This window comes from Pleurodeles waltl, chromosome 12 (genome assembly GCF_031143425.1).
Source record: "Pleurodeles waltl isolate 20211129_DDA chromosome 12, aPleWal1.hap1.20221129, whole genome shotgun sequence".
NCBI lineage: Eukaryota > Metazoa > Chordata > Amphibia > Caudata > Salamandridae > Pleurodeles > Pleurodeles waltl.
This window is the reverse complement of record NC_090451.1, coordinates 35435459-35460554: the sequence shown is the minus strand read 5'-3', so window position 1 is coordinate 35460554 and position 25096 is coordinate 35435459. Positions and strand designations below refer to the sequence as shown.

General features: G+C 40.8%; 1 protein-coding gene across 1 annotated transcript in view; it reads right to left on the bottom strand.

Annotated features, from left to right (window-relative positions):
• DDA1 (DET1 and DDB1 associated 1) overlaps positions 1-23674 on the bottom strand; it is a 30625-nt gene extending 6951 nt beyond the window's left edge. The window contains exons 1-4 of the mRNA XM_069216345.1: positions 23554-23674; positions 14224-14304; positions 13649-13700; positions 447-508 (exon numbers count right to left, since the gene is read on the bottom strand). Coding sequence (XP_069072446.1) covers positions 447-508; positions 13649-13700; positions 14224-14304; positions 23554-23556 — 198 coding nt within the window. The 5' untranslated portion in view covers positions 23557-23674. The remainder of the gene's footprint in view (positions 1-446; positions 509-13648; positions 13701-14223; positions 14305-23553) is intronic.
• Between the last annotated feature and the right edge of the window lie 1422 nt (positions 23675-25096).

Here is a 25096-nt window from a genome sequence, read left to right as displayed (position 1 = left end):
GGGCACCAGAACACAGACTTCCACCACCACTCTCTAAAATGGAAATGAACAGAGCTACCCCAAACTATTTAGTTCAACTACTCGAGCGCATGATAACTAGAAGGTGGTTCCCAAACTGAATTGAGTGGTCTACTGAAGTAATTCATTCTCTAGTGAAACAGTCGCTCTAAACGCGCTGCTATAAACCAATCCACGTCTTCTGCAGCTACAGCATCAGCTGTAATAAATTCTGGAGCATAAAGATGCCGCCTAAAAGGCACCTAGGGAAAGGTTGCACACCCTGGAGCTTCTGGCTCCAGGCATCCTTACAGGTGAAAAATATATCTCCGCAAGACGAAGAAAGTATCTGAAATAATCTAGAGCGGACAAGATAAATAGGAGGGAAGCTCTAGCATTCAGGGCAGGCCACATAAATATTTGAACTGCTGAAGTTTGTCAAGCTGTACCTTTTTGTCCCATTGCTGGTGTAGGTAGCGTAATAGGATGTTGGTTTTTTCTGTTACAATGACTGTAGAAAGGAAGGAGAGAAAAAGAGTTACTGAGGTCTACAAAGCCGGAAGCTAAGCCACACAACCTTTACATGTACATACATTATGAAGGTCACAATTCTTTCAACATATGGAATGATGCCTTCTAGTGGCACTGCTGCAACACCCCTCACTGAGCTGTGCCAACTGCTGGCAGGAATCCCCCCCACATGTTTTATATTTAATTTGCCCTTGAAAATAACCTACTATGAGTGTATATAAAGTGTTGTTTAATGAAAGTAAAAATATAAAAATATACTGGAGGAAAAGCAAACCCAGGATATCCCAAAACTGTAAATTTTTTCCACTAATTATCAATAACATGATTTCTTTTTTTCAACTACATTTCCCACAGGAAACTAAAAAGATTGTAAAAAAGGCAACGGAATTGTCTGAAAGTAAAATGGAGACCAGTCAAGAACTATATTACTTATCACTGGATTCAGCTATTTGATCGTCAGCAGTAGCCCATAGAGCAGATTAATGGGCCTCCACGAAAAGTGTCATGTTAAGAACAGCTTCTACCTATGACTCCAGCTAAGTGAGGGCATTAGCATCCTCAAAGCGCCGTAAACGTTTTCATGTGCCCAAGCATGTGCTTTGATGAATTATGTAGAAAGCAAAAGGGAAAAAAACAAGCCTTTAAGTTTATCCTTTAGCTAAAGCCTAGCAAAAATATCCCTGTTGCTGTGTTTTTGACAGACAAAGTGAGAGTAGGGAAGGGGAGAACAGAGGGAGAGGGCAAAAAAAAAAAAAAAAAAAAAAAACCCTGCACCCTCATTGAGTGCTAAATGAATAAGAAAAAAGTAGTTCCCTAAATGTGGACATTGGAAGGATACAAGTCACATGATTAAAATGCTAGTAAAAAGGCTATGCTCGAGGCAAGTGGCAAACATAGGAAGAGGAAGCTAAGCCATCAAATGAGAAGGCAAGCAAATGATCCTGGCGATAATGCCAACCAATGGTAAGCAACGGTGAGCTGTAAGGCCACTGTAAGTTCACAATAAATCTTTCGTAAACAGACAGCTTGCCCTGTCTGGTAGGCGAGACCTACCAAGAATGCCAATCCTTACTTTAAAAAAACATGAAAACGTGAGTCATAAAATGAGGTGGTTTACCTGCAACAGTGGCTTCAAGTTTGTTATAGGTTTATGTGTTTCAATTCTTTATTAATTTTATAAACAGATATAAACATGAATTGTTAGTATAAAATGTACAATATATAGTCAAAAAAAGACCAAGTGCACTAATAAAGACTTTCCATAATCATTCCGTATTAAATAATAAGAGAAAGAAAATACACAACATACTATTAAGAAACATTTAAAAATGTTCTGCTTCAATATACTTTCCCAGAACATACTAAAAAGAAACAGACATTGACAACCGTTTAGAAAGAAACGTATATAATAGTTTGATGAATAAGGTCTAAAAATGAAGTATTTCTCATTGAATCATCATAAAAATAAAAAGAAGAACACAATTATTCTAGGAAAGCGCCCTAGATACTATCAAATTGTTTTAAGTCGTCGTTCAGTTTATATATCACTCTTTCAAACTGTGCAATTTCCAACATATCCTTCAACCAGGACTGGACCGTTGGTAAAACATCAGATTTCCAAAAACGTAATATATTAACTTTTGCCAGACTAATTGCCGTATATAACCATCTGAACATTTGTGGAGAAAATTTACCCATTCCACAAGTATCATGTAATAAAAAACAATTGGGGTGATTGAGACAAGATATTAGGTACTATTTTTCCTAAATGGTTTGTTATTTGTATCCGAAATTGCTGAATCTCAGGACATTCCCCAAAAATATGTACGATATCGCAATTAGGTTGATGACATCTCCAACAATCAGAGTTTGGACTAAGTTTAGCAGAGTAAAGTTTAGAAGGTGATCAATGCCACCGATGTAGTATTTTAAAGTAATTACATTTTAACCTTACATCATGAAGGTTCGTCCAATCTTTATCTGAATAAGTAATATATTAAGTAATATTACGTTGTGTAGACCACCATGTTTTTAAAGTTTCAGATGTATTGTCTGAAAAAGATCTATCGATTAGTAAAGAGTATAAACCAGATACTGTGCCTTTGAAATTTTTCCATATATAAATATAACGAGCATCGGATGATTGTATTATATGATCTATATCTGAGTTTGTTTTGGAGTTTAGAATGGACAATAATCAGAATATAATTATTAAACTTTGATTTCAGAAGTTTTTATGCAATTGTGAGAATTATTTCAAGGAGTTATTCCGTGTGTAGAAGTCCAATAGAGTATTATTTTATGATTTCTCCAGACAAACCAATTAAGTTCTTTACCCTCATAAATAACTGCAGAATTATTCCGAATTGGAGCATCTAAGTGAATATAAATATTGCATTTTATAATTTTATGGGCTTTTTGCCATGCTAATTGAGAAGAGTAAATAACTGGATTTGAGAATTGTGAATATTTTGGACATTTGGTATAAAAAATAGCCATGGGAGTGGTAGTTTTCAATAAAAATTGTTTCAATTTCACCCATAACACGGGTGTATTATCATTTATTGATGTCATATGTAGAATATGATAAATGTTGTGCTATCCAATAATTTTCTAAATGTGGGAGCCTTAGACCTCCTTTTAAAGAAGATGAATGTAATTTTCAACTACTCATACAAGGGTTTTATTCTCCCCAAATAAAGCAGGTTATCAAAGACTAAGTACTTTTGAAAAAGTTAGAAGTAACTGGGAGTGATAGCATACTATCCCCTCTTTGCTTTCAAAAGGACAACTAAGATTAAAGACCTATTAGTCCATACTAGACCCCGTCCCGCTTCTCTACCCCCCCAGACAGAAATTTCTTTGGGACATTCCACCTGTCACCGGCCATTTCCCGTGTGGCAATTGTAATGCCTGTGCCCTAACAAAACGTTTAAAATCTCTTGAACCAATAGGGACATGGCACCTATTTAAACATACCAATTGTAATACTCGTAACTGTGTATATTTGATCACATGCCCTTGTGGGTTACACTATGTGGGAATGACCACACGAGCAGTGAAACTGCGAATTAATGAACATCGCAGTAACATCAGATGCGGTCGCACTACTACCAAATTGAGCATTCACTACTTAGAAGTTAAACACAGCCCAGATGACATGTGGTGGGTTGTTTTACAAACTAACCCACACAACAGCACCAGTTCTCTTTTCGAACTAGAACAACAGTGGGTGTTTAAATTGCACACCCATGTTAATGGACTCAATGATGATATTCCATGGACCAGTCTGGCCCATTAGTTTCTTTATGCCTGTGATTGGGTTTACTTATGTGTTCATAACCATTGCCTTGATTATGACTAAATGTCACACTTCTATTTCAAGCCTAGTTTTCCCTTTTCACTTGTGTCCATTCATTTTTACATGCTTACCATTACTAACAAGGATAATAATTTGAATACCACGTCTTGACTGAATCCTTTATGGTCTCTATATTCATAGACTCTATATAGATTCGAGTCCTTTTTGTTTCTATTTTTATGGCTCCAAGGAGCGAGTCCTCCTTTACTTTCCACTCTTCCTGTGCGGAGTCCCAGCATACGTCATGCCTGGTGAGTCAGCAACGCGATCTGGGTCACACGGCAACGGCTTCCAGGCCGCGGACGCTTTTAATCCGAGCATACCGCGCGGTTCCCCATTCATTCGGGAACAAGGACCCGGGTAGGTTACCCGTTGATGGCAGCAGCATACCAAGTAAGCTATTATTACTTACTACTCCCACATATTGATGGGCATTTAACTTTTACCCCACAGTAAGACTTTGACCATCCCAAGCCTTTTATTTAATACCGGCTTTGTTTATTTTTAACGATCTATTTCTCAACGAATTCCCGATTTTCTGTTTCAACACCGAGGGAGAGGGAGGTTTACTCTCGCGTGTTGTTTCACGCTTAACCGAGTACTATGGTTGACAAAGCCACTGCCGAATTCAGCTTTGTAAATGTATTCCTTTTGTATGTAGCCAACAGATCACTCACATTATTGGGTCACAGTGGGTGTCTGACTGTTTACCACAAAATCTTTTCTTTAATAAGGAATAGTTTATCCTTGTCTTACTGATTATTTTGACATGATTACCTACCATGCATATGATTCTTATAGTCTGACAATGATTCCTGAACTGTATTTGAGATTAATGACATCAGCACTAAGATATGTATATTGCCACTTGGGCATAAATATTTGATATATTTCCCATATGTTTGACTAGACATTCCACTGCATACATTAACTAATTGCTTTACTGTTTTGATATTTTTTGTACCCCTGCTTTAGAGTAGTTTGCGCCTGACCACTGGTCTGTGTGGTCCCATGAAGCGCGCTCCCTAATAGGGACGGTAAGCTGGTTTTCTTCCCCGTGCATGCATACTTGTACCACGTTTAACACTTTCACCGTACTGTCCCACTGTCTGACACAGTCGTTTAATTACCTTTTATTGATGACATCGTCAATATATAAATATGTGTTGACTTTGCTTCCCCTGATTGACCTGTGTTTATTCAATTACAGGACGACATTTAGGAAAAGTACATCCACTATATCCCCGGACTAGTGTAAGTGGCTGGATACATTGTAACTGAGAATTCCATGTTGTAGTAATCCCTGCACCTTACAATTAGGAGAAAACACAGTCATTAGGTCCTGAAGAAGCGTCGCTGGATCCGAATGGACCACAGAGACGCGAAACATGTTGACCCTTTGATAGGGATGGTTTGGAAGTTCCCCATCCTCGCTTTTCTTGTGGTATAGAGTGATTGACCATTACCTCTGTTTCACTCTTGTGACTATTTTTTAATCTTGGCCTCCATCCTTCGTATGGACTAATAAACTGATTACCCGTTGTTTAGGTTCGAGAGCCAATTTTAATCCCTAGCTTTATTCTCCTATATTCTTGCTTTTCATACTCACACTTGTGGTCTTGGCATCATCACTAAAAAGATCTCCGGCAAAGAGCCCCCCCTTTTGGGGTGGTGTCCGTCAGACATTGCAGTGCCGGTCTGACGAGGAGCAACTCCGATGATGAAGCATGACACCCATATGGGTGTGTGAGGTTTCTTGCTCCTAAAATTTAGGACCCCTTTGTATCCTTTTTCTTCTTTCCGTTGGAACAGTGTATTGTATATATCGTGATAGCATACTGAACATGTAACATAATTTTGGAATTGTATTCATTTAAATGATCTATACTCTACCCCACAATGATAGATTTAATTGAGACCATCTTATGAAATCTCTTTTAAGTTTATCTATGACAGGATTCTAATTGTCCATCATATTATTCTTCAACCCAGTATTAAGTAGAATCCCAAGATATTTAAGATGGGAAGATTTCCATTTAAATTGGAAGTTACCTAGTGAGGCTGGTGTAGTATTATTGTTCATTGGTAGGGCTTCACATTTAGACCAATTAATCTTGTATCCGGAAAATATTGAGAATTGATTTAAAAGGGTAATCAAGGTTTTAACTGAAGAGTCCAGGTTAGATATTGTTAGTAAAATATCTGCATAATTTAAAAGCTTTTACCTCTCCGGATGGGGTAGCAATACCTTGTATAATAATATTTTGTCTAATCGCAATAGCTAGAGGTTCCAGAGCAATAAGGAACAGCAATGGAGAAAGTGGGCATCCTTGTCTGGTACCGCGAAGAATTTTAAAATAAGAAGATGTGAAACTGTTACAAGTGATCGCGGCAGTTGGGGATTGATACATTCCCTTAGAGTAATAAAATCAGTACCAATACCCATTCTATTCATGGTTCGAAATAGGCATCCCCATTCTACTCTATCAAAAGCTTTTTCTGCAACCAGGGACAGTATAACATTTTCCTCTGATTTATTACGTTGTTGCCATAATAAATGTAGAATTGTTCTAAGGTGATTTGAAGATGATCGAGATGAAACAAAACCGACTTGAGATGAATGGATAAGTGATATGATGACTGAATTTAAGTGAGTCGCAAGTATTTTAGAATTTTAATATCAGAATTTATTATTGAGTTAGGTCTATAGCTAGAACATTCTAATGGGTCTTTGTCAGGTTTAAGTATTACAGTAATACATGGTCGTACAAATTCTGGGGGAGCAAATGGCCCTTTTTTAAAGCTTTGTTAAAAAAAGAAAAAGTTTGTAATAATGGGATTATTTGAGTTTTTGTGATCTTATAAAATTTGATGGGAAAACCATCCTCCCCAGGAGCTTTATTTGTGGCTAGACAGTCAATAGCTTTGGCAATTTCTTCTGTTATGTGCCCCTCTAATCTTAATTTCTGTTCTTGGGTTGATTTTGGAATCTTTAAATTAGTGAAAAAGTCATCTTCCTCCTTAGTATCTTCACAGTTCAGTAATGTACATAGTGTTTCAAAATAGGTCTGAAATTGTGCCAGTATCTCTGTTGGAAATGTAAGTAAATCATTTGAAGAATTTTTAATAGTAGGTATCTTTCTGGAGGATTCCTGGTGGTGTAGTTGATATGCTAGAAGTCTTCCAGCTTTCTCCCCCCTTTCATAATTACGTTGACGAATTAAAAATAGACATTTTTTGGCATGAAAAGTATACAAATTATTAAGTCTGAATTTGGCTGAGAGTAGATTCTTTAAAATCTCTGGAGATTCGGTTTTACTGTAATCTTTCGAGAGTGATAACCTACTTTTCCAGTAATATCCTTTCACTATTCATTTTTTTTTTTTTAAAGAATAGGAGTCTCATAATCATTCCTCTAATGACTGTTTTGCCAGCTCCCCATAGTATACCAGCATCTGTGACTGAGTCCTTATTCTCATCAAGGAATTGTTCAACATGCTGACATAAGTTTAATTTGGCTTGGGGTATTTTATGTAAAGAGATATTGAATCTCCACTTAGGTTTAGGAGTCTGTGTTACTCCAATATTATTATGTATATGTATTAAATCATGATCTGAAAGGCTACAAGGATTCCTTCCTGCTTGTCTTATTGATTGTAACATTGCTGATGAAGTTAAAAAATAATCTTTTCTAGAACGGACTAAATGTGGACAAGATGTGAACGTATAGTCTCTGATCATCTGGATGTAACAAAAGCCATGGTTCCTGCACTGCAAAATCTTCTATAAAATCTTTTAAGATAGGTCTGTCACTTTTATGAAAAAGGTCTGGTTTGCCCGATCTATCAATGAATGAGTCTATGGTAACATTCCAATCTCCCCCGATTATTACTCGTGTAGATCCAAAAGAAGACCATAACCTACTAATCTTAGAAATAAATATCGTTTTGGAATCACTGGGTGCATATATCGTGCCTATGATCATAAAATAATTTCTAACACGGATTTTCACAAATGCATATCTGCGATCATCATCTAACCATGTTTGGATACTTTTGTATGGTAAGTTTTTATGAAAAAGAATAGCTACTCCCCACTTCCAAATAGGTGTATCATAATTATTAGAGTAATTCTGAGCCATGCTAGCATGTAGAACTTGACCAATCCAATTGTTTTTCAGTTTTTCGCTTTCTAATTCACTAAAATGTGTTTCCTGCAATAAGACAATATTTGTCTTTTGTTGTCCAAGAAAATTAACTATCTTCTTTCTCTTAATAAAATGTATCAAACCATTAACATTCAGGGATATAACATTCAAGGGTTTCAACTTATAAACTGACATATTTAGACTAAAAGAACAATATCAATCCAAGTTCTAATGGTAAGAACGAATATAAAATAAAGATGGGAAAAAAATAAGAGATTATAAAAGTTCCAAATGTGTCAGTATGTATGAATGTTAGGAGTGAATTCTCAAATCAGTAAAACTTTTATAACAACTCAAAATAAGAAATGATCATTTATCGGAACTATCAATACGAAGTAAATTGTCCAACACATGTGATAACACAATTATGTACACTTAACAACTAAAACTTTAATCTGAGGCGATAAACTGATGTGTCGTGGAGAGGTGAGCAGAGAAGAGGATGTTTATGCCATTTCAAGTGTAAAATAAAATATCCGATATCATAAACAAATATGGTCATGTAATGAAATATATGTTAGGGAGGAAATAGGTAAAGCATCATCGTCTAGGATTAATATTTCAACTCTGATCAAGGTTTCACGGGTGATCTAGATTTATCTCTTGGTTGATATTTTTTCCAGGCTTTAAGTTCACCACCATGTTTCCAATGACGTTGAACAGTCTCCCATTCTCCTTGATCCGCATCATCTCGATATGGAGAAGATTCTTTTGTTGGTGAAGAAGACGACTTAGGTTCCATCTCGGAATCCTTTTTTGAATGACTTAGATGAAAAAGACTCAAAGTCATGAGGATCTGAGTATTTCTTGGTTTTCCCTTGAAAACTTACAATCATAGTGGCCGGCTCCAGAAGACCATATTTTATATCTCTTTTCTTTAGTCTAGTGCGTAGATTTAAAAATTGTTTCCTTTTGAGATTAGTATGTGCTGAAATGTCTGCTGTGATGATTACCTGAGATTTTTCATACTCATATGGACCATGTATTTTAGGTGCCATGATAATTTGACGGGTTTGTTGAAGTCGTAGACAGCAGGCTAGAATATGTAGAGGTCTTGTAGAGTGGTCCGTTCCACGTGTTTGAACACGATGAGCGCTCTGAAATTCAAAAGTCATTGTGAAAGTGATGTTCGTCAAGGTGTGTGTGGTCAAAAAGTCTAGAATATTACCATTCTCTATTTGTTCTGGAAGACCTGTAATTCTGAGAGTATTCCTTCTACTCCGGTCCTCTAAATCAATCATTTTTTGCTGCAGAGACCAAATATCTTCACTAGTATCAGGTGTCTTATCGAGGCAGGATTCAATATTCGTAATTAGATTGTCCATTGACTGCATGCAGGATTGGAACTTGATAACATAATTCCACAAACCTTGAACTTCCGTAGGATTAGTAGAGACTGTATTGTCCACAGTGCTTAATTTGTAAATAAAAACGTGCCGGTGCTCAAAGCCCTCATTTTAAACATGCGGCTGCTGCAATTAAATGTGGGAATAGGAATATTGAGGCAGCGTAATTCTGAAGCCATCGCGGGCCTCTTCAATCCATTTAAAGCCACTCCCTGCCTCTTCAGCTCACTTTTGCAGCTTTCTGCTTTCTCCTATTGTGACGCTTTTTCGTTTTTCTCTTCCTCCGTCTTTCCCATATGTGCCCTTTGCTCACTATGTGCCCTTTGCTCACAGCAAATGCTAGAGGCAGAAGAATAGCGCCGGCCCTCAAAAATAAGTGCCGGTGCTCTGCACCGGAAACAACAAGCACAAATTAAGCACTGATTGTCCAGGGTCGCAATGGATGATTTTAGGTCTAGTAGTTCTTTCAAAATAGTATCCATAGCTGCTGAGGGTAGTTCAGTAGAATCAGCCATTTTACGTTTGGAGTCTGTGGCGTCAGGATTTGATAATAAGGCTGCACTATATGACAGCTGCCTTACTACTTTAGGATCCGACATAGGAAGTATCAGTTATCTTTCAAAGTTCTGTTTATAATGATTGCTTGATTTTATTCACCATTATAATACCTACATTGCAGCATGCATTCCATTTCAATACATTTTCGAACGTAATGACTTGTTATATGCATGCAGAATAACACTAAAATATGGAGAAAGAAAAAGTGCTTCAAATTCCGTCTCCCTATGAGATCGTGACATCTGCCGTATAGTTTGTGGTCAGTTTTTGCCAAAGTGAGATTGATTCTGTTAAGCCGTGTTTATGTTAACCTTACGTCTTCCAGATTGTGCCATGTTATTGTAGAATCATTCAGGACAATACTCAAAGTATCATACAACTGATTCAATTTGGTCAGCGCAGTGAGGTAAAGAGCTAATGCGTTTCCCTATTTGGTGGAGCATGACGATTTCAATGGTGGTTTATTAAGGCGAGAAGCGCACACGTTTCGGTTACCGCTAGGTCGCAGGCCTGGTCTCTTGTCAAATTCCATGTTGTGCTGCACTACTTAATGATCAGACACGTTGGAGATCTTTCAGAAGCAGCATGTGGCATTTCCAGGTTACGCAGTATAACAAGGTAAGAAGTGCATGCATTTCTAAGTTTTGAGATGCATAAGGAAACGTTCCCTACCAGTCAGAGTTTGAAACAAAGTGCAAGCCGCCATTTTGGCCTCGCCTATCGATGTAACTTACAGCATTTAAGTTAATTGCAAAGCGAGTTGTTCACAAGTCTTAAATCCTACGCCATCCTGCATGTTTCCAACAAGAAATCTCCCTTCTTCTTGAGATATTGATATCAGAAAAATGTCTTTTGGCTCGTTCCCTCGTCTCGGTTCGTTCCGGCTCTAAAGAAGAGCCACCATCAACCACAGCGCTTGGCTCCGCCCCCCTGTATAGATTTATCATCAACCAACCTAGGCACCTTACAAGGTGGGGGCAGGACGCAGTTTGATCAAGCAACCAATGTAGTGGATGCAATATGAATGTGGCAGCTGTTTGGAGAGGGCCAGGGAGAGATGGAATACTGTCCTCCCAGACCCGATCCCACAGGATGACTGGCTGAAGGCACTGTCATACGCAAGAGGAGTATCCAGGAACCCAAGATTCCGTTACACTCAGTTCAACTTCATACACCAAACATACCTATCACCGGCCAGAATAAAGCGGATGTTCCCCGACACAACTCCGGCATGCCCCAGATGCCGGGAAGCATCGGTTCACTTCTATCATATGGTTTGGGACTGCCCCCAGATACAAATAGAATGGGGTAAGGTGGTGAAGGCGACCTCAGAATACACGGGGCTTGTGTTTGCAGTGGACCCCAGATCCTGCTTACTGGGAGTGAGGCCCAGAGCAAAAAAGCATAGACACCTACACAAGTTTGTAGAATTGGCTTATGTGATGTATAAAAGGTTGATTGCAATGCATTGGAGGGCGCTCAGTCCCCCCGACCAGAGGTCCTGACACACCCTAGTGCTCCGCTGGGCCCGCGCAGAGCATCAGGTGCTCCAAAAATTAGCAAGGGAAGGTCAGCCGCACACGGGGAGCGATACCTGGGAGGCACTGATAGCCAAACTAGAGACAAAAAGCGATGAGAAACCCCCATGAAGAGGGTAGTAAAATATAATAGCTACACCTACCAAAACCCCTACTAGAAACAACACATTGGGGAGTCCATCGAGACAAATAAGCAGAGGTAAGATGTAAATCCCAACCCTCCTCTATTCGTGGCTGACCTAAAATGGGCGGCACCGGAGGAGCACCGGGTGAGCGAACGGGCTGGTATGGGCCAAGCCCTCCGCCTCCCCAATAAGTACACAAGCGTGCAAGCATTCAACCAACACAGAGAACCGACTTAATATAAAGCCGGAATGCCACAGTAAATACAAAAGGGGCCCCTCTGAGCCGCAACACAAGTATACCATCTTGCGCAAAGCCGTAGAAAATAATCACTGAATGTAATATTGTTTTGCAGGTGTGTAAATGGGGGGGTTTGGTTTTTTCTAAGTAATATTAACCAGATAAAAATAATCCTGCAACAACTTTCGACAAATGTATGTAATATGTATCTGTTACACAAAATCAATAAAAGATATTTAAAAAAAAAAAAAAAAAAAAAATATGAATGTGGCAGCTGCACTTCAGGAAAGCCAATAGGTCACAGAAGACCGCGTAAAACGGGCCACAGCTTCAAAGCACAACAGTACCACAGTGTGACCTCTAATTCCACATTTGAAAGATGAAAAAAAAACACTGTTTTATGAACAAAAACAGATGGTCACAGTGTTCCATTAAACTTTTACAATAATAAAGTTGAAAAACAGATTACCAGAGGGAGCGAATGAATCTAACACCAAAGTCATGATAGGAATTGTGCAGATGTCGCCTGTACATTCTGGGGAGCAGGGAGACAGGTGACCTTAATGGCCAGGGTAGAGTTACAGCCAAATCTAAGCTAGCTCTGCAAGACTAACTAGAATGAGGCACACAAATCTAGCAGAAAAGTTGATAGCAAGCATTAGCTGTCAGAGAGAAATCATCAAAAGACATGCAATAAGAGCACTTAAGTACTGACAGCCATCTTGAAGATTTAAAGGGGGGAACTTAAGTTAGATGTTAATAAGAACAGTGTCTTGTGCAACTTAATAAAACTCAAAAAGTGAATGCACTGTAAGCTGAAAACTAATTGAAGGAACTTACACTGCAGCCAATAAAATCTAGTATAGGATTTTCTTATATTTTTTTTGTTTCACTGTTAAGTGGCAATTGTAATAAGGAGGTAAGATTAAGCAACTCTGGGCAGCCAATAGATCGGAGATTCAATGTTAAAATATTCTCTGATAAAAGATGTTGCAGCTTGTTACTGGTAGGTCCACCGACATTGTGTAAACATAAGTTTTTAATTAAAATAAAAGGGAAAAAAAAAAAAAAAAAAAAAAAAAAGGAAGCAACCTATTTCCTACACTTGCTTCCAGATAAAAGTCTCTAAGCAAAAACGTGTTTTGAATAACAAAGGAGAGCCGTTTATGAAGTCTGTACACATTTAAACACCAAACTATATCCAGGGGGACTTGAAGGGGACTTAAAAATTAACATTCATGGTTCGAGTATGTCCCGGAGAAAGATACAACAGATGAGAAAGTGGAAAGAATTCAGAAAGACCCCAATATGAATCTCTACATGATTTAAAACACCTCAATTTTATTCTCTTCCAAAGCTGGACAGAGTAATCACTGAATGAGTAAATTAACCAAGATGCCTGTGCTGGCGTTTGTAAACCAACCTACTGGCAAAAAATAAAAATAAAAAATACAGGCGCAATGACAGCTACAAGCTGTGAAGTCAACAGCATGTCTGGGAACTGTGAAAATAAAACCTACAACTGAAAGAGTTTGATTTTACTGGGCAATAGATACTGTAAAGTAGCTTTTATGGGTCCCAGGACTGACCAAAGAAAACTGGAGTGGGCTGTGAACTAAATGACCTAATCGCACAAAAACAAGTCTTTCAAGAAAATTGTAACTCTCAGAAGGCATCTGCATATACTCAGTCTGAGAATCAGCTGGACTAATTTTCTATGAAAGTTAAAACGATTAACAAAACTTACTTTGTTCCGATGGGTAGTCCCTTGTCGGCAGGTACACTGAAGGTCTTCTGTTCTGTGAAACAAATAAAGTAATTAGAGGTGGGTCTGGAAAACCAGCATCACCAGCTGGTGGAGGGTTGAAATTAATATTGCTGTTATCGCAAAAGGTTCCTGGTAAGCTGCCAGAGAAAGAACACTTCATAGAGTGATAATCTGCACATATTTGAATGCCCAAGGAGTTATAAGACAATAACAATGTTTTGAAGGAATACAAAAAAACGGTGCTCTTTACTTCAAGACTTCCAATTATCCTGACGACCCCACTGGCTCTACAAAGAGGAATGAGACAGCTGAGGACTCATGGCTGCACTTAGTTAAGCTGCCAAACCCACGGTTGACTATTGTAGAGCTATCCTCTTAAAAATGATCAAGAGAAGGTCTGCATGACATGCCCAATCGATTTATCCTCTTCTTCTCCAGCCTTTACAAATCTAAATCAACAGATCCTAGGAAATACATGTATTTACTATAGATGCCTGTGCTATGCAAAGCAATCCGAACACACCAAAGGGGTCTTTCAAGAGAACAACACTCACAGAAGCTTTGCATACTGAATCTGCGTGAAATCTGCTGAAGTTGCTCTTGTCGTAGACAGGTAATCCTTTCAAAAAATCCGCCTGGTAACAGAATAGAGAAGATTGTTTTTTAAAATAAAAATACACAACGTGACATAAAACTAGCTTCGGTTAAATGGGTAAATTAAAAATGCAGTTGACAAAGGTATGAAAATGACCTTCATTTGCAGCAATGAAAAGGGAACTTCCACAACTGGTTCTTGGGCCAAACAGGTTCCTGAAACTTACATTCTGCAATTCACTGAACTACTCCATTAAACACAGGAGGAATAATTTTTAACAGCCCAGTCTACCACCTTGCTGTTCCTTCATCTGTAAGCTACACAATTATGCAATGTTTTTGGGATAACCAACTAGGAAACTTTTCTCCAATTACAAGTCACTTTATCCAAATTTCTTTAAAGGGGCTATTGTGTCTTTAAACTTCACCTATACTCACACCTGTATTACAGTAATCAGGGATTACATATTCCAGCACACACTTTTTAAATGAATAAAATGCTACTGCCTTCAAATAAATGGTAGCGCTTGAGGACACACAAAACAGAGTAAAATGGTAATGTTGGTGTAGCAAGTACTTTGAGGAAATTGCCTTTTCAGTTATTCCCAGACACTGGAAGATCGACATAAGATTATTTTATAGGTTAAAAATTAATTTCTACCCCCATCTTGAGCTCTTGAAATTCTGCAAAGGGTTTAAAACATATAGGGGGTCATTATGACCCCGGCGGATGGCGTTAATATGGAGGAAAGTACTGACAACAGACTGGCAGCACTTTTCTCCATAGTAAGACATTGGCGGTTTGGCTAAAGCCAAACTGCCAATGTACCATACCGACCGCCGGGCTGGAGATTTCAGTCCCCAGCCCGGCGGCCGTCACTTGCCCGGCTGCGGGATTATGACCCCCCTACCGCCATGGTTTTTGTGGCAACCTTACCACCACGAAAACCATGGCGGTAGGCACTATCAGTGACAGGAAATCTCTTCCCTGTCACTGATAGGGGTCTTCCCCGCCCCCTCCCCTCAGATGCCCCCTTCCTCTCCAGACCGCCCACTACATACACGCACCTTCATTCACACACGAACACACGCATACACAGTCATTCCCACATTCATCCACGCATGCATACATTCACACACACACACAACACAACATACGTGCACTCACAAATCCATACAACACGCAACACACACCCGCATACACATACAGACACACACAACCCCCTCCCCCGTCTGAGCAGCAGCCTTACCTGTTGTCAGGCCGGTCCTCCGGTAGGAGACTGGACAGGGCGCTGCTGGCAGCAGCAGAGTCCGCCAGCAGAACACCGCCAGGCTGTATCATGGGTCATGATACGGTCTGCAGCAGTCTAATGGCGTGGCACTGCTGCTGGCAGCAGCGCCACCTTACCGCCATCCGCCGGCATGGCCACAGCTGGATTCCCACCATCCTTCTGGAGGAAATCCGGCTGTGGTCATAATAGGGTGGCCGGCTGGTACCCGCGGCGATGGTCTTTTGGTGCCCGTCGCCGCAGCTGTAGGCGGTTTTTACCACTGGGGTCGTAATGTGCCCCATAGTGTCCCCTACAGAAAGTATGACTCAAACCAAACACGACCAACGAACTGAGCTTGGTTTTTGCTCTTGCTATATACTAGTAAATACCCTGCAATGTCAGTAAAGTGGGTGGAGCAATATATCAATGTAACTCAGAGCAAATGGAAGAAAGGCTTGCTCCCTCAGACAAAGACATAAGATGGTCAAATCCAGGAAGAAGCAGGAGGCTGACAATCTTAAAAGCCTCTTCTTGTGAACTATCTTTAAACAGCTGCAATGTTCTACTAGCAGGAAAGATCATAAAGGAAAAGGGCATATAAATTCCTAGACAGGAGTTAGTACATGTGGCAGGGACATCAATAACATTAACCCAATTATATTGGGGATATCCCAATATGTAGGTTCATGCCCAGATTTTCTACATACGCTCATTAAATGTATCAGGAGCGTGCAATTCCTATAGCCCCATACCCTGCACGTATTGTTTGGGATTAAGGATAGAAAGTGCTCATGTTTATTTTGTCCTTGGGACAAGTAGGTCCACCATATGCAGCACAAACCCTTTGGCTATCAGTTTACAGGGAAAGAAACTATTTGCAGTTGAGGTAATATATCATCCATATGTTGGTGCTGTTTGAACTTGTATTTATGGTTCATCAATGCAAAGCCTTTAATATTAAGCTGAATGCTCTAAATAATCGTTGCAAGATCACAATGCACTACTGAAAGTGGTTTCATTTAAAGAAAAAAAAACATTTCAAACATGTGTACACTTTTAACAATATGAGGATATGTATAATGCGCCTAGAATGCTCTGTGACTAGATGCAAATGTCTGCAGACGCTGTACGCAACATTGATTTGCTTATAAAATAAAAATGTTCAGAAAAACAAATGCAAGTATGAGAAAAAAAAAACTTGCTAAATAAATGTGACATTTTTAGGGACTATTTCTTGCATTCTACTATTTGTTTAAAATATTCCTATGTTAAATCAGTGTAACCATTTTACAACAAGGTTATGGAAAACATGAAAATAAACAAGCACTGGCAAAATCAACCGATCCAAAATTGGTCAGTCGTGGTTTTATCAATGCGTGTCTTGTTTTGACATGGCTTTTGTAACACTTTATTGTTGTGGGAGCTGCCAGGCCTTCACCATTGTAACAAACATTGGCAAAAAGCAACAAAAAAAATTGGTCTCAAAAAGCACACATTGCCACAGTAGTTCCTGGCACTGAACAAAACTACTTTCATCTCCAATATGCTCCTCATGGAAAAGCTATCACTCACAGTAAAGTCAGCCAATAAATGGAGAGAGAAACTGAATTTTAATAGAAACAAAATGTCTTGGTTAGCGCCAGACCTAATTAGAGGCCCAATTCTTTAAAAAAAAAGTCACAAAAGCGCACCCATGATGTACGTCTTTGCATTAGTGGCTTTCATTAATTCACAACAATTTACAAAAGTAGACCAGGAAATCGTACTCCTAGAAAATATTTGTGAACTGTATTTTAGCACGAGCAAATATGCATGTGTAGATTTGCTCATACGGAAATCTGTTGTGCATTAACAAGTTCACTTTTCCTCCAACTACTTTTTTCCCCAACCCTCGAAGAACTTCTGCCCTTGTCAGGAGTAAATTACTAACCTTTCTCAGTATGGAAAAAGATTAGAGAAGAACTGATGAAATTCCTTAAAACATGCAAAGTTGTGGGTTCGCACAGACTCAAAGACATTCCAGCCCTGGAACTACTGCTTCCTCCAGGGCCAGTATATAGATCTGCGGAAAGGTGGCAAAATAAGGAAGTTTCTTCAGTAGGGCTTGAAATTGCTACTATTAAAGCCCTACTATAGCATTAGACCTGGCATAATCAGACATGCTATTATCAGAGCTCTTGCATAATGAGAATGCTGCCATAATTTGTGCTGCACTACATGGCACCAAAGGGACAAGTAGATTTTTTTTCTTTTTTTTTTTTTTTTTTACAGGACAAATAGACTTATGAACAAGTAGATATTTTGTCAAATATCACACTCCTGATTTATGCTTAATTGTTTGGGATAAAGTGAGTAAGTGGTTGTGCCTAATGTTTAGGTAGGATACAGAAACTCCTACAATGATTTACGCAAAACCAGAAAATAATATTGTACTTAGATTTCAGGTGAACAACACATCCGCTGGAAAAAAAAGAATTTGTTTATATTAAAGGATTGTTCTGTCTTGATTGCCTTTTTTTTTTTAACTGAACCACAATGAAATTTATAATACGTTTTAAGCTATGAATGTGAATAGAGAAAAAAATAATTCAATCTTAATCTCACCTAACTGGTGCAAAGAAATATAAATAAAACATAACAGTTATGCCTGCTGCTGGCAACTGTGCCACTTTTATATCTAACAATCAACTACAGTACGGCACCAAAAGGCTCACAGTGATCTGCATGGCTTTTTCATCCAGAAATCCACCATATGAATGTGTACCTTATGCCGAGCTACCCTGCTTCATTCTCCAGCTATCCATCCTTTAAGTTGATGTACCAAAAGCCACTGTCAACCATAACTGAAGGTATGCCACTCACCATCATGACAGTCTACTCTTTGGTACTGGATCACACTTCATTACAACCAAGGAAGTTCACCAGTGTTGGAAGACTTTAATCACATCCCTTCACCTGGCTTGTTGGTGTCTTTTATTACATGTTTTGTCACCAAACAGGTAAATGCATGACTTAATCTTCAATAAAGTCATGAATCCTTGATCTCACCACTAATCAAACAGTCTGCCTAGAAACACTTATACTCTTTCTGTTACAGGCCACTGACGACTTTCTATTCCTAGAACTCTAGGAAGAGCCACCACCATATGTTGGGAAGGTGTGAAAGGTGGCTGCTGGCCATCATGGACCCCCTTGCCCATCACAGCCTAAGATGTATGAGGACTTATTGAGGAGTTCTTGTTGACGGTTTGTGTACATCTAGCTAATGATAGATCAAACACACACTGAGTCACGCTGGAGAGCACACATTCAAAGTTCTTTTTACTAACTCTTTAATGGATAAACATTTAGTAGTATTGAGAAGGTTTTGAGCACTGGATGCTTTGTGCCTAGCAGATGGCATTCAGAAATCGCAGATCTACAAGCTTGGATATTCCATATAATACAGGAACAGAGATGAGACAATGGTGCCTAGCAGGTGCGCTTGTAGTAGAATGCTGCTCTGGGCAACCAAGACTAATAACGTGCCATAGACATTATAGGAAACAGAAGAGAGAGCTCTGATGCACCTTAAACTACTTAAATCTCTAGGCAGACGACTGCTATAAGCCAGGGTCTGATCGAGTAGTCTCCCCTTGGAGACGGCATTCAAAGTCAAAATGGGTTCCTTCTGGTCTTCAATCATCAATAGTAATTTACACTGCTTCTCATTGGATCTCAGATGATTACGCTATCTGTGGTTATACACTTTTCCCACTATTGTGGCTTAACTACAATTCACATCTAGGGTAGAGTGACAGCTGGGCTTTGTGCATACTTTCCAGACAGCTATCACACAAGGAGAGTGGAGGTGTAAAAGGGCTAGATCTGCGTACTGAGTGGTCTTCCTGGGCTGGGAGAGGTAGAGGCGGGCACATATGCATCTGTAAAGGCCTCACACAAGAGCTTATTTTCCCCCTACTGATGTTTGGAGACAGTGTTGGAGGAGGAGATGACATTCCTGGGACTAGTTAGAACTGGTTGGAACTCCCTCTCCACCTTGTGGAAGTTGTGCAAAATCAGTGTAAGTACAAGGGGTTGGTCCCCATATTGACACACAGAGACTCTGCATGGACTTGTACCCAGATGCTGCTGGAAGGACTTACCAGGAATCGCCTTGGGACTGCCCTGCTGTTGTGCTGACCTGTGACCTGCTAGGTCTTTGGACCCTTGTGCTGGCCTGCTTGCCCGAGTCCTGCAGTCCTGTGCCCCTGCAGCTGTCTCTAGGGGCTGGGTGGTGTGCCTGCCCTGCATTTCTGTTGTTTTCCTGAAGCTGGGCACAAGTGGAGTACCACCTGCCCTCGGGAAGCATATGAAGAGTGTTTCATTCTTGCAGTGCAGCACGTGGAAAGCACTTCATTCTTGCAGTACAACATGTGAAGAGCACTTTATTTTCGGTCCCATACAGCACATGAGAAGCACTTTCTTGTTTGCCTGCCAGGGCGCCGGAAGCACAATGAGTCACCATGTGCATGCCCGCCTCCCCCATGTAGGAGAAGCCGAACGGAGCTCGCCGATGACCTATCATCAAGTGCAGCTGAGGCGCGCTCGCTCAAGTGCCCCTGTGGCACCTCAGGGGGACGCAGCTGTCACGGAAACCGCCAGCATTTCACAGCGGCCCATGAGGACGCGAACGGCTGTCCGTGGCCTCACTCATTGCTGGGTTCTACGCACGCGTGCTTCCTCCATTGGGGCATATCTGTTACAGAGGCACCTTGTGGATCTGTTAGGCGGGTCGCGTTGTACCTGCAGTGGCTGCGCGGCGTGCACGAGGACAGCCACAATGATAACGCTGCATGTGGGGAGATAGGGAGAGGTCTCCCTGCTCGTACTAAAGAAATCAGGACTGGCCCAACCCCAGATCGTCCACATACCTGTGCAAGCACTGCATTGTTGGCATGGTAATCAGGACGGGTTGTGACCCTCGATGGAGGTGCCCGATCCTGCGAAGATTATTTGAAGTACCCACCCTAATGTAATAGGAGCGCTGGAGCTCCTATATCTGATAAGGTAGATTGGGGCTTGAGTACAGTAAATTGGCTAAAGGAAACACAGACGTGTTACAACCTTCGCGTGGAAGGTATTGTTGGTGACTTCTAGGGAAGTTACTTTTCATCACAATGTTTTGACCCTCATTATGTCTGCATTGCCTTTGTTGACCTAATTCATGTGATACCTTGTAGGATAACTCACATATTTTTAGGGTTGGCACTGCATGCAGGGGGGGGGGGTAATGTTTTATATGACTTATGCCGTTGGGGAATGTTTCACTCTGTGCATTTATGGTACTGATGACCCAACTACTGCTTGCGATGCAGAATAATAGTAACCTATTTGTTTACCCGACTACTGCTTACTTTCGCAGAGCACTAGTAAACTGTGTGATATTCTGACAACTGCTTTTGTAGCAGGGTATTGTTGATACATGTTGTGTTTGGTCTAATAAAGCTTTGTGCAATGCAGTTTATTTTTATATAACCTGTTGAGGAGTTTTCTTTGTGGTGTATCTGTGTCACTGGTGTTGTGCAAACGCTTTACACATTCCTGACTGCTCGTGCCAAACTACCAAGGAGGTGAGCAGGGGTTATCTTGAGTGTGTAGCTCCCTTGCCCCGACTAGAGTAGTGGACCCTGCATGAGGTGCCTACCCTACCCAACCAAGAACTCCATTTCTAACAGTGTGCAAATCATAATGTAGGATGTTACATAACAGGGAGGGTTACGAGGTGTAGGAGTCACTTGTCCTTCCTAACTATGCTATATTTAAAGGATTACAATTTATGAACTGAACTAACAAAAGGATCTTCGTGTTAAAAGCAGTTCCCTATCTACCCATTTACAAAACATAAGAGTCTGTAATCTGTGTGTTACATAATGTGCTTTGCAGGATACGTTTTAGCCTAGATGCTACTTTGATTCAAAACTGGGACTAGAAAAAACACAGCTCTCTCCAACAAATACATTAAACTCCAGAGTGATCTTACCATTATTATTTTTCCCAGAGATCTGGTACACAAAGATCGCTCCAGCAGGTAGTTTAACCTCGTACTATATTTTAAAATGCAGACTTTGCAACCAACTAAGCAGAACAGATTTACTGCCACCTTTCCACTTGTTGCCAACTATTTTGTGACAAAGCTTTAGAAAATAAATGGAAAATGTTGATTCCCAGATTTTGCATTGGGGTTGTGCAACGTTTTAACAGAACCTGGCGCAAAATCACATTTGTTAAATATTGTAATGCTCTCTTTATAGACCTGCTAAACGTGTGTGCAGTCTGAAGATTTGATGTCACTTCTTGTGAAGTTAGTTCCTGTGAGGTCATGGGTTGTGATGCCACGTGAAACGTCACGCACTGTGATGTCACCAACCATGTCACTTGCATACTGTCTAACTTGATTAGTTCCCCTTCTTTTTTTAGGACTTGTGCCCAGTTATAATTCTAATTAGGTAGTGGTAAACAGATCCAAGTGTGATGTTTTAATGATTTATTATAAATGGCTACAAAATCTTAGAAATAAATGAACTCTGAAAGTTGCAATTTAACAGGTCTAGAGAGCAATGACTAATACCTCCAAACAGTAGAATCCTCACTCAGTTCTCACCTCTACTTGGGGTAGAAAACAGCATCCTTTATACATGTGAGACTTTGGTCATGTTCTACCTACCAGGACTCTATCTCTACTGTCTCATAACTTTCACGGTATAACATGGTATATACCATTAGGGAATAAATCAACATCATGTAACCTATATATGTTGAGAAAGTTTCCACTGCTGTTGACTTCTACCTAGTGTCCTGACTTTGCTGTGCTCTATGGAAGGTAGATAAATATATGTTCAGCTTAGAAGTACCAAAGGGACTGTGATTGCCATTACTCTTATGTTAAGTGCAAAGACATCCAGTTTAAGGTATTATATAAAATATTCAGACATTTCAACTTGCATCGCTACACGTGTCACATGATGTAGGTTCTCTTCATACAGTCTCCTGGTTAAGTGGCAATTCCACAGTGAAAGGAAAATGTGAGCTGGAAACCCCTGTAAGGACAGGGTTTCCAACTTTCGTCCAGAAAATCTGAGCAGTCAATGGTCATTTCAGGGTCTGAAACCTACTGAGGACATCAGCTGCACCCTCAGAAACATATTTGTTAAATGGAGGGAGGTGGAGGATGGCAGAAGTGTCTTGGGCTGTGCTCAGCACAAAGTCATACCCCCTCCTCAGAAAGTTAAACGTTTTCAGAAGTTGTCGGGCCGGAATATTCAAATACTTTCAAACCAGGGAGTATGTGATGTCTTACTGCAAGATATATTTTACACTCAAGGACAAGAACCTCGAAGTTTTCAAAGTTATCTACATAGTGCCAAGACGCTTGCCATAACACCAAAGGATTTGGGCCTACTCTCCCGTGGACTTTGGAATTCCATCACACCATGCCGCCTAAATTCCAGGAAGAATTCCTTTAGCCCCTGCCAACCACTTTCAGGCTTGAAAATCCCCCCACCCCTAAACCCCTTTTCTAAGCTTCAGCCCCCTGCCCCTCCCTCACCACCAGGCTGCAGCCCCCGTCGACTGCGTTATGAGGAGGCGTCCCTTAGCGCACAGTTCACAGGCCTGTCACCTCAAGCCCCCTTCCTGCCTCGAGCCTCCCACCCCTCGCCCCACCCTTCCAGGATGGCTGGAATCCCTCACCCCCCTCCCAGCCTTGAAGATCCTGCCTCTACCCCCTCACTGGCTGCAGTCCCACGCCCTCTGCAGGATGACACCCCGGCCCTCTCGGCCCTCGCTCCAACCTGTCAAGCCCGAGTGCCACTCCCCTTCCAGCACCCTCGCCCTCCGGCCTGGAGAGCAGGGCGCGGCCCGGGGAAAGCCGGCCAGACCAGCGCTGAGGGACGGCTTGTCACCTCTGCCTGACAGGCCGCCACCATGCCCCCGGTGCTTCTCAACCGCCCCGTGGCCCCCTCCGGGCCTCACACTCACCATCGTAGCCCTCCAGCCGCAGCAGCAGAGCCACTTCTAGCCCCGTGGGATCACTCTAACCTGCTACACACATAACGTGCGCTCCCGTTGGTCGCGGCATCTGGCTCGGCCCGCCTCGCTGGGCCCTGAAGAGCAACGCGCCCGATCATTGGCTAATGCCGCTCCCTTCTCGCACGCGCATTGGTCGCTAAGGTAGTCCTTCGAGGGTAAGGGAGCTCGGTTGATGTGTGAAAAGGCACACCTATTTTGGTGACTTGTGATTGGCTGAGCACGGACGAATGGACTCAAACGCAGCTGGGAATCGTGCGCCTGCCTTCGTGACGCCACAGAGAGGTTAACGCGCGCTGTAGGCTCAAGAGATCGTACGTAAAAGACGCAGCCATCTTGGTGTGGGAAACAAATGCGATTGTTTCTTCACAGGGCTAAGGCTAAAACTGGAATTAAAAAGTAAACGAGCCTTGGCAAATCCAATAGGTCTAGCTTGCAATTTTAGGACTGAGTAAAATATTTACGTTTTTTAAAACAAGATTTCTGGAGTGATGAAAAAGAAACCCAAACAACAATTGCTTTCTGTATACAATGCATCTATGAAATAACTACTGCTTTTTATGATGATTCAGTACAGGGCAGGCTCTATGCGTGCGACTGGTGCCACCCTACGGTGTGTGTGTGTGTGTGTGTGTGTCATGTTTGTAAGTATATTATAGAAAAAAACCCTACTGCAGGGTTCCTTGCTGCCAGTAATTTTCAGGCAACAATAAAAATGTCAAGATAACTCTGGTGATTAATGTTCTGCCTGGGGAGATTTCTGAGTTTTCTCTAGAGTGGATGTTTTAAGGTAGCACAGGTGGTTAATATGCCTCCTGCAAAGAACATGTATCATGCAGATCACAAAGTGCATTTAATGCAAATAGGTCAGTGGGTTACTACTTTTGTCAGAGAGGTCCTTTGGTTACTTACAGTTTATAAGTAAAAATCCTAATATAGAACAGTAAACTATTAACTGTCATCAAAGAACTGCATGCATTCAACAAGGTATAGATTAGAGCGTATTACTTTTTCCACAGTCTTTTCATTATCCTAATGTTGCAAAAAAGGGATAATTTGGATATAAATTAATTCTTCTTATTAAAGAGAAACCTCAACATTTTAAATTTCGAGTTTGTGCTTCTCCAGACCAAGCACTCTTGAACTATACAGCCTACCAGTATGGATGTCATGTGACTCCTACATCTTGCAGTGCTCTGTCTTATGTAACATTTCTTATACTCTGATTTACACACTTATGATTGATTGTCTCTGTGTAATGTGTGTGTAATGTAAAGTGCTCTGACACCCTACAATGGAATGAGTTGCGCTACAAAACTAATTAAATGCATCAGTAAGAGAGTGGTTAGGGAGGCTTGAGGGGCACTGTTAAAGGGTGGAAGTGGGGGAATCTGTGGCAGAGGTGGTCATTGGGGGGCACCAACAAACATTATCGCACAGGGCGCTACCAACTCTAAGGCTGACCCTGGTTCAGTGTGCCCTTGGAGGGAAATAG